At 48.2% G+C, this 13,016-nt stretch overlaps 2 protein-coding genes and 1 non-coding gene across 4 annotated transcripts in view; all 3 read left to right on the forward strand.

The window, feature by feature from the left end:
* On the forward strand, positions 246-1,314 carry FMC1 (formation of mitochondrial complex V assembly factor 1 homolog). The gene is made up of 2 exons (XM_021380195.1): positions 246-962; positions 1,055-1,314. Exons 1-2 carry the CDS (start codon positions 834-836, stop codon positions 1,247-1,249), a joined length of 324 nt encoding a protein of 107 aa, XP_021235870.1. The 5' UTR covers positions 246-833; the 3' UTR covers positions 1,250-1,314.
* TRNAR-CCU lies at positions 284-356 on the forward strand. The gene has a single exon. It is a non-coding gene; the product is annotated as a tRNA-Arg (tRNA).
* Positions 4,309-13,016, forward strand: part of LOC110389466 (putative RNA-binding protein Luc7-like 2) — a 31,882-nt gene continuing 23,174 nt past the window's right edge. Inside the window, exons 1-3 of one of the 2 annotated variants that reach the window (XM_021380067.1) lie at positions 4,600-4,660; positions 10,807-10,877; positions 12,529-12,623. Coding sequence is in view for 1 of the 2 variants with exons in the window: in XM_021379979.1 (XP_021235654.1) it covers positions 4,600-4,660; positions 12,529-12,623 (156 nt within the window). In the remaining variant the exon portion in view is untranslated. Of the gene's footprint in view, positions 4,661-10,806; positions 10,878-12,528; positions 12,624-13,016 lie in introns of both variants that reach the window. The other variant, XM_021379979.1, reaches the window with a different exon arrangement.

Genomic DNA, 13,016 nt, shown 5'->3' on the forward strand with positions numbered 1-13,016 from the left:
TTGTTAAGGCTTTCCTGAGCCGGCCAACCACACAGGGAAAGGACTTCCTAGTGGGCAGCAGAGCTTGCAAACGCCTACACGGCTCGGCCCGGCCGCGTTCGAGGGCTACTGCCGAACTAGGCCCGCCGAGCCCGAGCAGGCCTCACAGCTCCCAGAAGCCTCCGTAGCAGGGAGGTGCGGACAGAGGTGCTGTCCAATCAGTGCCCGCCAGACGTTGTCCGTAATAGGAAGAGAGGAGGAGATAGGAAACAAGTAGGCACCGAAAAAAACCATTCTCGTGGCAGCCCCAGTGGCCTAATGGATAAGGCATTGGCCTCCTAAGCCAGGGATTGTGGGTTCGAGTCCCATCTGGGGTGGTCTTTTTTTCCTCCTTTCCCGCTAGATGTGGCACTGCTCTCTCATGCGCGGCCGCGGCGGGGCATCTCGACGCTGAGGAGATGGTAGGCAAAAGCGGCTCTAACAACGACCCGAATGGGGCTTTCACGACCCTACTGCCAGGCAGACGAGGCGCATGCCCACCTTCTGACGCTGAGCCACGGTCATTACGCAGCGCTCACACCACGTGCTTCGACGTCCAACCCCCTCACTGATATCCTGACGCAGCGGGTGGGCGGTGGCTGCTCGGTTCCTGCGCCCCTCAACCCTCTGAGCGCGCGTGTGCCGCTAACGCCCCCCGCGCGTCGCTCTACCCCCACCCAGCGGCCGAGGCGGCACTCGACCTTCGGCATTTGACCTCTGCTGATGGGAGGAAGCCTGCGCAAGTCGCCCGCTCTCTGATTGGCCGCTGCGCCGCGTCGCAGGCGGCCGATTGGCGGAGGAAGAGGAGCGGGAAGATGGCGGCGCTGGGCTCTCCGCTGCAGACGTTGCGCGGGCTGCTCCGCGAGTTGCGGCACGTCAGCGGGCGCGGCTACCGCGATACGGCCGCCTACCGGCACGTTCTCGCCGCCTTCCGCGCTCACCGGGTACGGCGGGGGCGGAGAGGCGGCCTCCGGGCCCTCCCCCTGCTGCCCCTTCCCTGGTGACATCTCCGGGCCTCTGTTGCTTCTCCCCGCAGGTGACTAGTGAGAAGCTGTGCCGGGCCCAGCAGGAGCTGCACTTCCAGGCCGCCACCTACCTGTGCCTGCTGCGCAGCGTGCGGCAGCACCAGGCCCTGCATCGCGAGTACCACGGCCGCGGGGAGCGCTCCCCCGAGGAGGTGGCGGGGCTGGTGGGCTTCAGGCTGCCCCGGCAGCCGGGGGGGAAGGGCTGAGGCCGCCCCGTGCCGCCCGCTGCTCGGCGCCGAATAAACGTCCTCGGCTCTGGAGCTGCCTTCTAGCTTGTGTGTTCTGTCTGCTTCGGGCTGGGGTTATCAGAGCCACAGCCGGGGCTCTCTGCCGCTGTGTGCTGAGCGCTTCTGGCCTGACCCGTTGGTCTGGGTGCCCGCGGTGATGGGAAGCATCAGGAAACAAGGGGGGGAAAGACCGCCGTGGAAAAGCATGCCAAAGCCCTTGCCACCAACTGTTTAAGGAGTTATAAACTTGTTTGTTTTCTTCCCCTGACCTTGTAGGTAAGAGGACTTCAGAGTTTCCCAATGCATGAGGAATTTTGAATTCCTCCAACAGCAAAGCCCCTATCTTTACAGTATTAGAGGGTGAGCACTGCTGCAGCAAAAACCTTTGGCTTGAAGATTTTGACCCTGGTAGTAAGTCAGAGAGAATACAGCTGAGTGAATTGCTTCTCAGTGTCCTGGACTTAGGTGACTGATACTGCACGTCTTCTGCGCTTCATTAAACGTAGAGCTGATGGCTGCCAGTTGTACCAAATATAATAGACACCTAAAGTACTGCCTCCTATTTATTTCCATGGAAACTACAACAAATACAAAGAGCACAAAAACACTCTTTGACAGAGCAAATTCTCAGCTACAAAGCACCATTTTTCAACATAAACATATGCAATACATTTTTGCCAGCGATGAACAAGAGCCTTCATGCCATGCTCATAAAAATCTGCATGGCCTTCTGGAACGCAGCTTGTCTTTCACGTCACTGTTGCCACTGCTGAAACGCACCACCCACCTCATCATGGTGCTCACATCCACTATTTTGTCTCTGCAAACATTCAGCAAAGATTAGTGAGTGTCACTGGGTGCCATTTTTTCCACATGGAGAAATTCAGTGACACACCTTCGCTTCATGCTCACTTCCATGTCAGATGCCAATTTTCTCAGATTGTCCCTCTGCTACTCTCTCTCAAAGCAACAAAATGTAATGGAATACTGGTGGGAAGGTACGACTTCTACTGCCATACCAACATCTGCCTCTGACCTCATGGGCTAACATAACAACATAGGAGGCATTACTTTCAAGCAGACCTCGTATAAATCATGTAACAATGAACTATAGTCACAATATTACCACTGTTCTCTTGTCTCACAATCTGGAACAGTGAATCATTTTTTTATCAGAGGAGAAATAGCAGCTCCAATTGTTGCTGCCCACTTCTCAGAAGAGGCTCAAATTCTGTGTAATACATGTAAGAAATCTGTAATCAGGGTGATTTACAGTGGATAAGAATGTGAGGCTTGTTTGTAATTAGGGAGGAGCTTAAAGAGACGCTAACAGAAGAGTGCTTGTTTTGGCTTTACTACCAGGGAAAACAAAGTATGCTATCAGGAAGCACTGCACACAAAATGGCTTAATCTAATCAAAATAATTTGAGTTGGAAGGGACCTTTAGAGGCCATCTGGTCCAAATCCCCTGCAATGAACAGGGACACCTACAGCTCGATCACGGTGCTCAGAGCCCCTCCAGCTTGACCTTGGATGTCTCCAAGGATGGGGCATCTACCACCTCTCTGGGCAGCCTGCCCCAGTGCCACCACCCTGCTAAAGAGTCTGTCCTCTTCTTATACTCCCCTGTTAGATACTGAAAGGCTGCTCTCAGGTCTCCCCAGAGCCTTCTCTTCTCCAGGCTCTTCTCCCCAGCCCTCTCAGCCTGTCGTCATAGAGAGGCATTCCATGCCTTGCATCACTTACATGGTCCTCCTCTGGTCGCGTTCCAACAGATCCATGTCTCCTCTGTACTGAGGACTCCCTGTCCGGCCACAGTACTCCAGGTGAGATCTCACAGTGCAGAGCAGAGGGGAAGGATCACCTCCCTCTCCCTACTGACCATACTCCATTTGCTGCAGCTTTTGGTTGGCTTTCTGGGCCGTGAGGGCACACTGCTGGCTCATGTCCAGTACTTCCAAGTCCTTTTCTGCGGGGCTGTGCTCCATCCTTACATCCTCCAGCTTGTATTGGTAGTGGGGTTGGCACGATCCATGTGCAGACCTTGCACTTGGCTTTGTTGAACCTCATGAGGTTCTCCTGAGCCCACTGCTCGAGCCTGTCTTTGGTGGAATCCTCAGGTGTGCCGACCGCACTACACAGCTCAGTGTCATCTGCAAACTGCTGAGGGTATACTCGATCCAACTACCTAAATCCATATGCTGTCCTTTTTCCTTAACACAAGCCCAGCCCCAGGCACAGGAGATTGACGCAGTAGATAGCTGGGGAGATCTGGGCTATGTGGGTCAGGTAAGATGTGCACTTCAAGCTGTAATGTTTGGTTGTCTACAGATTGCATTGGCAGTTCTTGCATTCTCACCAGCTGAACAAGGGGAAAGCTTTTGTTTTTTTTGTTTGTTTTACTTTCTGAGTGGATTGAGGATTCACCCCATCCAGCACCTCCTGTACACCGTAATGATGACCAAAAACTGACAAAGGAAACAATAAACCCAGGCACGTTCAGACTGGATGAGGAGCCCCGAGCCAGGAATTTTCCAACAAACGCAGTGTAAGGACTACTTTTGCCGGGGTTCATTGCATCTACCCCACAGTTCGTCTTGAATCCTGACTGGGGCGGGGCGGCTTTTTGTGTTGCCTTTTCCTTCGGTTGCACTGAGCTAAGTCTGACGATGTAACGCGTCCCCTGGCTGCGGACGGCTGATCCACAGCTGGGCCCGTCCCTGTACCAGTCGGCGGCTGCAGCCGGGCGCTAGAGGGCAACACGGCGGTTAAAGGCACAACAAAGCGCCCGCCGCCGCCAGGCCCCGCGACGCGCACCCGCTGACGGGGCGGCCTACCCTCACGGCCGCCCACAGAGTCCGTGCCTCACGGCGCCTGCGCGGAGCCGCTCGCCCAATCACCGCGCGAGAAGCCGCCCGGCCCAATCGGCGGCCTCGCCGCGCCGTGCGTCACCGCGCCTGGCGGCCAATCAGAGGGTGCCAAAGGCCCCGTCCGCGATGACGTCGCGGAGCGGGCGAAGGGGGGTACACGGCGCGTGCGCGCGGGTTTCCGTTAGCGCTGGCGCGCGCGCGTGGCAGGCGTGAGAGGAAGCGGGCGGCGAGGTGGGGGGAGGGGAGCCGGCGGCAGCGGGCCCGGCACGGGGCAGGCTTCGCGCTCCGCCCTCCGCCCGCCGTACAGCCACACGCAGCTCCCGCTTCACCCCCGGCGGCGGCGGCGAAGCCGCCCGGGTCCGCCAGTGACGCGAGGGGGAGGGCCGAGAGCCTCAGGCCTTGTAGGCCGCAGGGAGTCGGCGTGACTCGGCCGGGCCGGGCCGCCCCCGCACTCTCAAGATGTCGGCGCAGGCCCAGATGCGCGCCATGCTGGACCAGCTCATGGGCACGTCCCGGGACGGTAAGCGGCTCCGCGGGGACCGGGGGGGGGGAGGGGGAAGCGGGGCGGGGCCGCCGGAGCCCTCGAGGTCGCGGCGGCAGCGGGCGGTGATTGGCGGCGCCGCGGGGCGGGGCTGCGTTCGGCCGCCGTCGCTCCGGCAGAGGCGCTTCCCGCGAGCCCCGCCCAGAGCGGGGCCTTTCTCCGGGTGGGGCGGGGGCAGGGGGGGGAAGGCGAGCGAGAAAATGGCCCCAGAACTAGGGCCGCGGCTGCAGCGCCGGCCTGTCGCGTTATTTTTTGACTGAAGTGCGACCCAAATCCTCATTGTAGCCAGCAGGTGGGCCTGCTGTTGCCTCCTGAAAGAGGGGGTTTAGTTATTCAAGTGGATGAACCCCTCTTGTTCTTAGTTTTTTTGTTTTTTTTGTTTTTTCCCGCAAAAGCCTTTGCTCATAGCGTAATATTTAGAGGCAGCAATCCTGAGGGAGGTGCTATAGATGCAGCCAGGCTTCTGGTCGGTGAAAGCTTCGATGGCGATGGTCTGTAATCCAGAAAGCCTGGGTACTGCTTGAGAACAGGAGGGCCTAATAAGCTGTGTAGTACTTCATTTATGAATGAGAGAATACCGCACCTGAGGGCTGGCAGTAATTAGAGATTACATGGGTATTCTGCATGCTGTAGTTCCTTCTCCAGGCACACTGAGTGTTTGTTGAAGCTTTGTGCTGAGCTAATGGTTATTATCTGTTTCCCCAAGCATTCACTGGGCAGGATGTGTGTGCTGGTGGTCAGTTGTTGGGACTGGGGCAATATCATCTTGCTGACAGCTCTTTTAATCTAGAGTTTTAAATATAACAAGCCTTGTCCTAGCAAAAAGCATTCATGATACGTTCGATAAGGGTGGTTCTGTATGGAGACAGGAGTTTCACTCAGTGACCCTTACTGGTTCCTTTCAACTCAGGATATTCTTTGATTCTGTGGTAAACTCATTGGAAAATTACTGTTAAGCAGAAGTTGCCTTCCAGAGCGGTGCTGGCTGCTGAGCTCTCAGCGTGCAGGACCTAATGGAGCACATTGTTCTTTCCCCATGAAGATTTTGAGTGTACTCAGCACGGCAGGATAACACAGTGCTTGTGCAGTTCAGATCATTCTGGTGTCAGCACCAGAATGGCTGTCTCAGAGAGCTTCTGAGGGCTGGATGAAAGATATAAATGCAGGAGACGCTGCTGCAGTTTTTGAATGTGTTCTCCATGGGGCCATGGGAGAAGAATCTGATTTACTGCGGAGAACTGCTGAAAAGCGCTAAATGACAGTTGGGTTTAAGACCTAAACTGAAAAACAGTGTCATACTAATTTCCTTTACTTCTGTGAGAAAGCAGTTATTTTGCTGATAACAGTACTTCCCCTTCCCACCCACCTTCTAAATCCCGAGCAGCGTCTGCTGAACTGAAACTGACTGGTGGGATGGGAAGCTTCTAAAGAGCGCTGTCAGAATGAGGAAAGATAAGGAGAAAAGGCTGTTTGCAATACTGACTGTCATTATTGAATTAAGTGGGAAATTGAGGATCTCATTGTAACCCCACTCTAGTTCTTAAAAAATAAAAATTAAAAAATTAAAAATGTAGCGGAGCATTGTTTAATCTAAAACGCTCGCGAGGACTGAACATCATCCTTTCCTGTGAAGCTGGTATTCGATACGTTCAAGGCCATACTCAAGGTCATTGAAATACTGGTAGCCCTGAGAGTAGAGGGATTTTATTATTATTTTTTTTTTCCCATTCCCTCCGTCACTTTAGATGAATCCTCTGTTTCTGGCAGTACACAAATCACAGCTTTCAGTAGAACGGGGCAGTCCTTTCCCTCATGTCTGGATAACTCACAGTTCTTGATTTCCCCCTGCTCCTGTCCCCATTGCCTTTCATTTTCCTCTGCCTGGCAATAGAATCAGTTTTTAAATGCTTCTAAAAATCGTGTTTGGGTGGTATTTGTGTTTGATGTCGTTCAGAATGACCAAAGTCCTTTTGAATGTTCCCATTAATAGAATGTTGCGCTCACCACAGCCTGGTGGTGTTTTTTTTTGGTGAGGGAAGGGACCTAGAATGTGCAAGCTTAACACTTTCTCCCACATGGGAGAAAGGAAATTGGACATCTGGTGTCTTCTGTGAGAACAGCACAAACTCAGAGGTGAACTCAAAGCAGATGATGTTGCCTGAATGTATAGCCTACGTCACTTCTTCAGGGCTTATAATCTCCTCTGTAGAGGGTACGAACATGCTGCAAAAGTGAAGTATTCAAGCAGTGTAGTTACTAAATGCTGTTAAATCTTGTTGAGGTTGAAGATGCCTAAAGTCACTGTTCTGTATTGGACAAATTCAGAGAATACCCGCATTGCTGTAGGAATACTTCCAAGGACCAAACTCTTAGCGAGGAGCTTCTCCCTTTCAAACAGAATTAATTGCCTGGTGTATGGCTTCCCAGAACCGTGCCACGCTGGACCTGCCCCGTGCTTTATCCTTTCCCCAAGGGCCCGATGCCCGTGGGCACAGAGAGCTGAGAGCTGTGTTCTCTGGTAGCCTGTTCCTTCCTTCCCTGTCTGGATGTTGGCAGTGGGATAGATGCTCTTGGGGTCGCACGGCTCTCTCCGTGTGTGCTGCCTCGTACCTCCTGGGAGAGGCTTAAATGTAAACTGCTGAACAGATACTGTGCGTTCCCCAAATATTGGGAAATAACAAGCACGGAAGATAAGGTGCTGACCTTATGTACTTACATCCAAGTGTTTTATCCATGTTGTTTTTCACTATTAGCAGTTAAGCCAAATGACTTCGTCACACCTAATAGTTGTTAAGAGATGATTTGGATTTAGTGCTGATGACCAGGGCTGCGTGAATTTGTCACTCATTAATATATGGAGTAAGCTGAGAGACTGAAAAGAGTGAATTTTTAAATTACTTTTCACCTCTGAGATTCATGAAAAATTTTTAATAGCATAGTTAGGTAATGCCTTTTTTTGTCATCTCTATGCTCTAGAAAATGGGAATGATCCTTGCAAACAGGTTTGCAGCTGTTACCAGTTACCTCTGACTCCTCACAACACCTTGAAATGGCCAGCACTTCACTTTTTATATAGTTAGCACTACAGCAAAGCGATGTTCTAGTCTAGGAACATGACAAACTAGCAAAGTTGATGAGATTCCTTATAGATAAATAAATATAGATAAATAAATTGTGTGCTTTTGAAGTTCACCTGTGGTCACGAGAATGTTCTCCCAAGCTTCCTAACGAATACTGCGCTATGTGACCAGCAGAAACTTGTTAATCTTCAGAGCCTTTAAATGTTTGGAACCCATATGTAAGAAGTGTCGGTCGGCACCTCCGTGCTTCACCTGCTGTCTGCTTGAACTGTACTTGGAGACCGTAACCAAGTTCTGTAGCTGTGACTAGCAAAGCATTGCCTTGTTCTCTGTGTTCTTCTTGCACTCAAAGTTCTGAAATACCATTTTGCATCTGTTCACATCTCATTTGGTTTCTCCGCGTTACGCTAGCTGCTTTGGTTGTCCTTAGTAGTGGCTGCAGATGGGTGGCTTTTCTGTCCTCTTTGTCCAGGAGAAGCTGAAGGGACACCCCTGTTGTTTTCTGAGGGTTACGTTCTGGGGTAGTGACGGTTTAGTGACACTCATTACGTTGTAGCGGGGTAATCAGAATTAAAAAAACTTGTTTCGTTTTAATTTATGCCCAAATTGGTCTGTAGTGCCTTCACTTCAGCAGAATCTCTTTGCGTTTCATTTCCGTTTTGGGGAGTGAGGAGAGAAATGAGAGAGGTTTTGCTTTGCTGGGAGGGAGAATGCTGCTCAGCAACTTGATGCTGAGTTATGCAGGTGACCTGTGGGCATAATATGAGACAAGAAATGCAACAGGCACCTTTGCGCACAAGAACTTCAAAGAACGTGAATTTATCTTGTGTCAATTTTGCATGAAACTTATCAAGAGGACTTAAGAGCAAATTCTCAGGAAATGTAAATTGGCCGCTAACACAGAGCCCGCCTGTGTGACTGTGCAAATCTAACCTCTTCAGAAGGAGAGGGAAATAATGGCTTTTGTGTCACCTCTGAGCGCGCGTATCTTCCTAGAACTTCCCGGCAAAGGAAGAGTGGCCAAAAGTATCTCGAATTTCTGCAGAACCCACCCAAAATGTGGAATTGATAGCGACTCAGATATCTGACGGTAATAGCCGTGCGTACTTCATGACAAGATGATTTAGTAATCCAGAGTGGTTAGGTGGCGTGAGAGAAGTGTTTGTGCTTGGTGAATTGTGTCTACTTGCTGGCTTCATTAGTAAGTTTTAGTAGTCCGGCCCTTAGAGAGATGTGTCAGGCATTAGTGACACTAGGTCAGAATTAGCTTCCCATCTGCGACAGCAGCAGTACCTCCTGTGGCTGTGTGAGGTTTTACTGAGAAACGATACTGAATATTTGTTACAGGGTGCTTGCTTTGCTGGTAAAATTTGATACACAGTCTTTCACCTGATATTCCATGGCAGTAGATTCACATTTGCTCTGCCAGATCGTGACTAAAATCTCTGAGGGCTGCTCCAAAAGCAACGCCTCCTGTTTTATCATGTTGGCCCACGATGTTAGAGGCGGATGTTGGAGGTATGGCAGCAGAGGGGCAGTGTGACAAAATGGCGTCTGACGTGAAAGTGCGTATGAAGGAAAGGTCGCTGAGTTCTCCCATGTGGAAAATATGGCACCCGTTGATATTCACTGATGCTTGGTGAAGGTTTATGGAGACCGAACAGCGGATGTGAGCGCAGTGAGGCGGTGCGTAGTGTGTTCCAGCAGCAGTGACAGTGGGTTCACCTCCACTGGTGCGAATTGTACAAGTGCGGCATGCAGGCTCTTGTCCCTTGCTGGTGAAGATGCATAGCTAATAACGATGGCTGTGTTGAAAAATAGTGTTTTGTAACTGAGAATTTGCTCAATCAGTGTTATTGTGCTCTGTGTTGTAGTTTCCGTGGCGGTAAATGGGAAGCATTACTTTTGGAGCAACCTATGTAATACGCTGTAGAAACGTGATTTGGGCACAGTACACTGCATAAAACTAAAGCTGCTTCCTGAGGAAAAAATAGTGATTTTTTTTCTGTTTTTTTTAAATACACATTTTACCAATGATGGCTTTCTTTAATGAAAAAAATGTCATTGGAAACACTGGAATGGCTTATAGTAATAGATACTGTCTCCTTTGATTTCTTTAATGAGTGCAAGTCCTAAAGATCAAGGGTTAAATAAGTTGCTATTCTGAGCTAATTTAATGATTTACCTATTAAAGTAGAACTGAAATATTAGTGATGTCCTCTTTCTAATGTTTAAGGCTGCTTCTAAAATTTAGAAGACTGCAACTACTTGATCCTCAAGTCTGTTTTCTTTCGCCTTTAAGTACTCCTAATGATTCTTTGGTGTTCACTTAATTGCTGGCTGTATGAAGAGTGTGCCAGCTTCAGTTTGCTGCAGAGAAGTGATGTGTGGGCTGTCTGACCACTGAAGTCCTGGGTTTAGGCGCTCACGCTTTTGTGGGTGCCTCTGAGAAGGCACCTATGAGTCTGCAGTGTGCTGAGTGTTGGGGATACTGTGAATGTTCCGTGTGCAGGCACCTCTCTGAAAGTCTTAAGTGCTAGACCAAAGGCACCGTGCAGGAATTGCCAGTTACAGTGTGAATGTGGAACGCGTTTATGAGGCTGCCATTTGCTCTGTTCCTGGTACCTCTTTTTATTTTTTCTGTTGTCTCGTCCCAGTTTGGTGATAGTGATTATCCTGCTAGCCCCCTAGAGGGAAAAAGACAATATTGCAGAGTCAGTCACTAATTGCATTAAAGGTACGGAGAGAATGACCTCTAGATGTCGAGGTAATGTCTGTGGAAGTGCTCCTTTCCAACTTTACCTAGGGAACCATCAGTCTCTCAGCAATTTTCTAGTCTTGGGAACTCCTTAACTGCTGCTAGGTTAGTGCCTAATAGCCGTCAGCTGCCTTTTTTTAAGTAGTTTTCTTGATTTTGTTCATTTGTCTTTATATAGAAGAATCTTTACAGTCAACATGTATTTCTAGATGCTGTGTTAAAATTGCTGGCAGAGTCTATTATTCTATACAAACTGAACAATCTGGCCCCTTGTTTTATTTATAAAGGTTCAATGTATCTTTGCCTGTCTACATCAATCTGCAAGGGAGTGTCAGAAAGGCCCCGCATTCGCCGAGCCGTGAGTTATCGCTAACTTTTCAGATGTGTTAATGAATGTGGAACAAACGCAGTTGTGTTTTAAAACAAACAGACAACACCAAACTATGGATCCACCTCCTAAAAAGCAAAACAAAACGTAGAATTCTTGACTGCAGTAGCAGGCATGATTATAAAGGGATTGCTGTAAATTTTTAGTAGCGTTAGTAACAGTGGTAAGTTTAACCTCTAGAAAACCTATTGCTGAACTGCTCTGAAGCTGCCTTCAGCCTGTGGATTACTGAGTTTAGCTGTTGTATCCCTGCAGTCAAATTAAGCAGGTGGTGTTCTTGGGAACTTCTGTTTGCTTAATAATCTGAAACTGGGCCCATCTGAAAATGCTGTATATTAGCATCCTATGCATGGAGCATCATGAGAAAGGCTGAACGTGGTTTTTTTCTTAATTCCCCTCTGTTGTAGTTACCTAAGTAATGGATTTGACTTTTTGAATTGTTTAATAAATCCAAAATTCTCAGCATTTCCAATCATCGAGTCATAAAAATTTACTAACTGCAAAATGTATCCATGTTCTTTATACTACTTGATGAAATGGATAAGGTTGCTATATGAACTCATTGTATGTCTCTTTTCACTCAGCAGCCCTCCTTGCTTCAGTAATTCACCAGTAGGTTTTCAATGATTAAACATTTTAACTAGTTTTTATTTTGTTATGAATAAATAGATGAGTACTGAGAGAGGTTGAGGTGTTTGTTTCATCATGCCTGTGTCTTAACAGCAAGAGAGCCGTAGCAGCAATCTCTCTTCTGAATCTCAGAAAGTGACAATTACATGATGACACAAAGGAAGGCATATTTCCCCCCACTCCCCTGAGATACCAGCTGATGAGTTTGATTTGGAGACTTCAGGTCTTGCTCCCAGATGGGGTTCTTTAAACTTGCAATTGGATGTCAGAGTATGGGCAGGTTGATACCTCTGCTGATGCTGGGACTACAACCTGCCATGACGAAGATGCAATTAAGATGTTCCCATCCCAACAAACAATGTAGGAAAAACAATGTATATATGGCTTATGATACAGTTATATGCAAACATCTGTAAAGTAATTTTGCATATAGGCTAAGCCCATATGTTTAACTGACTTTTTTTCAGGTTTTTAAGCATTTAAATTCATTCTTCTGCCAACTCTTTATGCTACTCCCATCAGAAGTAAGAGGGTGCTTTGCTTCAAAAAGTGAAACAATAAAATGAGTATCAGGTGGGGTTCAGTGAAGACTCACTGTGTATCATTTTGTTTATGAGGCTGCTTTTATTTGCTAATTGTTGTATGAAATAGCAATATATTTCTATGCAAAACCTGAATAATGCTTATTAAACAAATGCTGTTGCAGCAAAGTATTTTAAAGCTAATACTGTCTTTCTGGTTTCAAGCACTTTTCACACTACATTTTTGAAGGGGAAGTATGAGAGTATTTTTGAATAGCGCTGTAGAGCATTAAAATATGTATTTATGGTTTTGGCTTTATTTGGCAAAGAAGCGTAGAGTGTTTTAAGTTCTAGTCTCCGTAGGCCTTCACTGCGTGACAGGACAGTGTTAATGCTTTGCATGTAACTTGCAGAACGTGTCTGGCTTCCCCAGATTTCTAACCTGGAATGTGTTGGTTTCTATGTTGCAGGTGACACGACCCGCCAGCGAATCAAGTTCAGTGATGACAGAGTGTGTAAGAGTCACCTCCTTAACTGCTGCCCTCATGATGTCCTCTCCGGAACTGTACGTAGTTGAATATCTTGCTTCGTTTAGTTAATAATGGAGAAATTGAATTACATTTGATCTTTTTAAATATCTGTTAGCTTTGTGGTTTTCAACCACGAAGTGCTCTCAGGTAGGATTCATACCAGCTTACATATGAAAACTAATTTTTGCAGTATAGAGGCTTTTTTCTTTCCACTTCTGGCACTGTGTGTTAATTATTACTTAGAAATTCGTATTTGTTTGCTATAGCATACAAAACCTAAAACAGATAAGGCTGCCTACATAAATTGTACTATAACAAAATGTTTATACACTGGTGGTGTCCTATTTAATATCTTTATTGATGACCTGGATGAGGGCATTGAGAGCACCCTCGGTAAGTTTGCAGACGACACCAAGCTGGCAGGAAGT

Source organism: Numida meleagris, chromosome 1, assembly GCF_002078875.1.
Source record: "Numida meleagris isolate 19003 breed g44 Domestic line chromosome 1, NumMel1.0, whole genome shotgun sequence".
In the NCBI taxonomy this organism is placed as follows: domain Eukaryota; kingdom Metazoa; phylum Chordata; class Aves; order Galliformes; family Numididae; genus Numida; species Numida meleagris.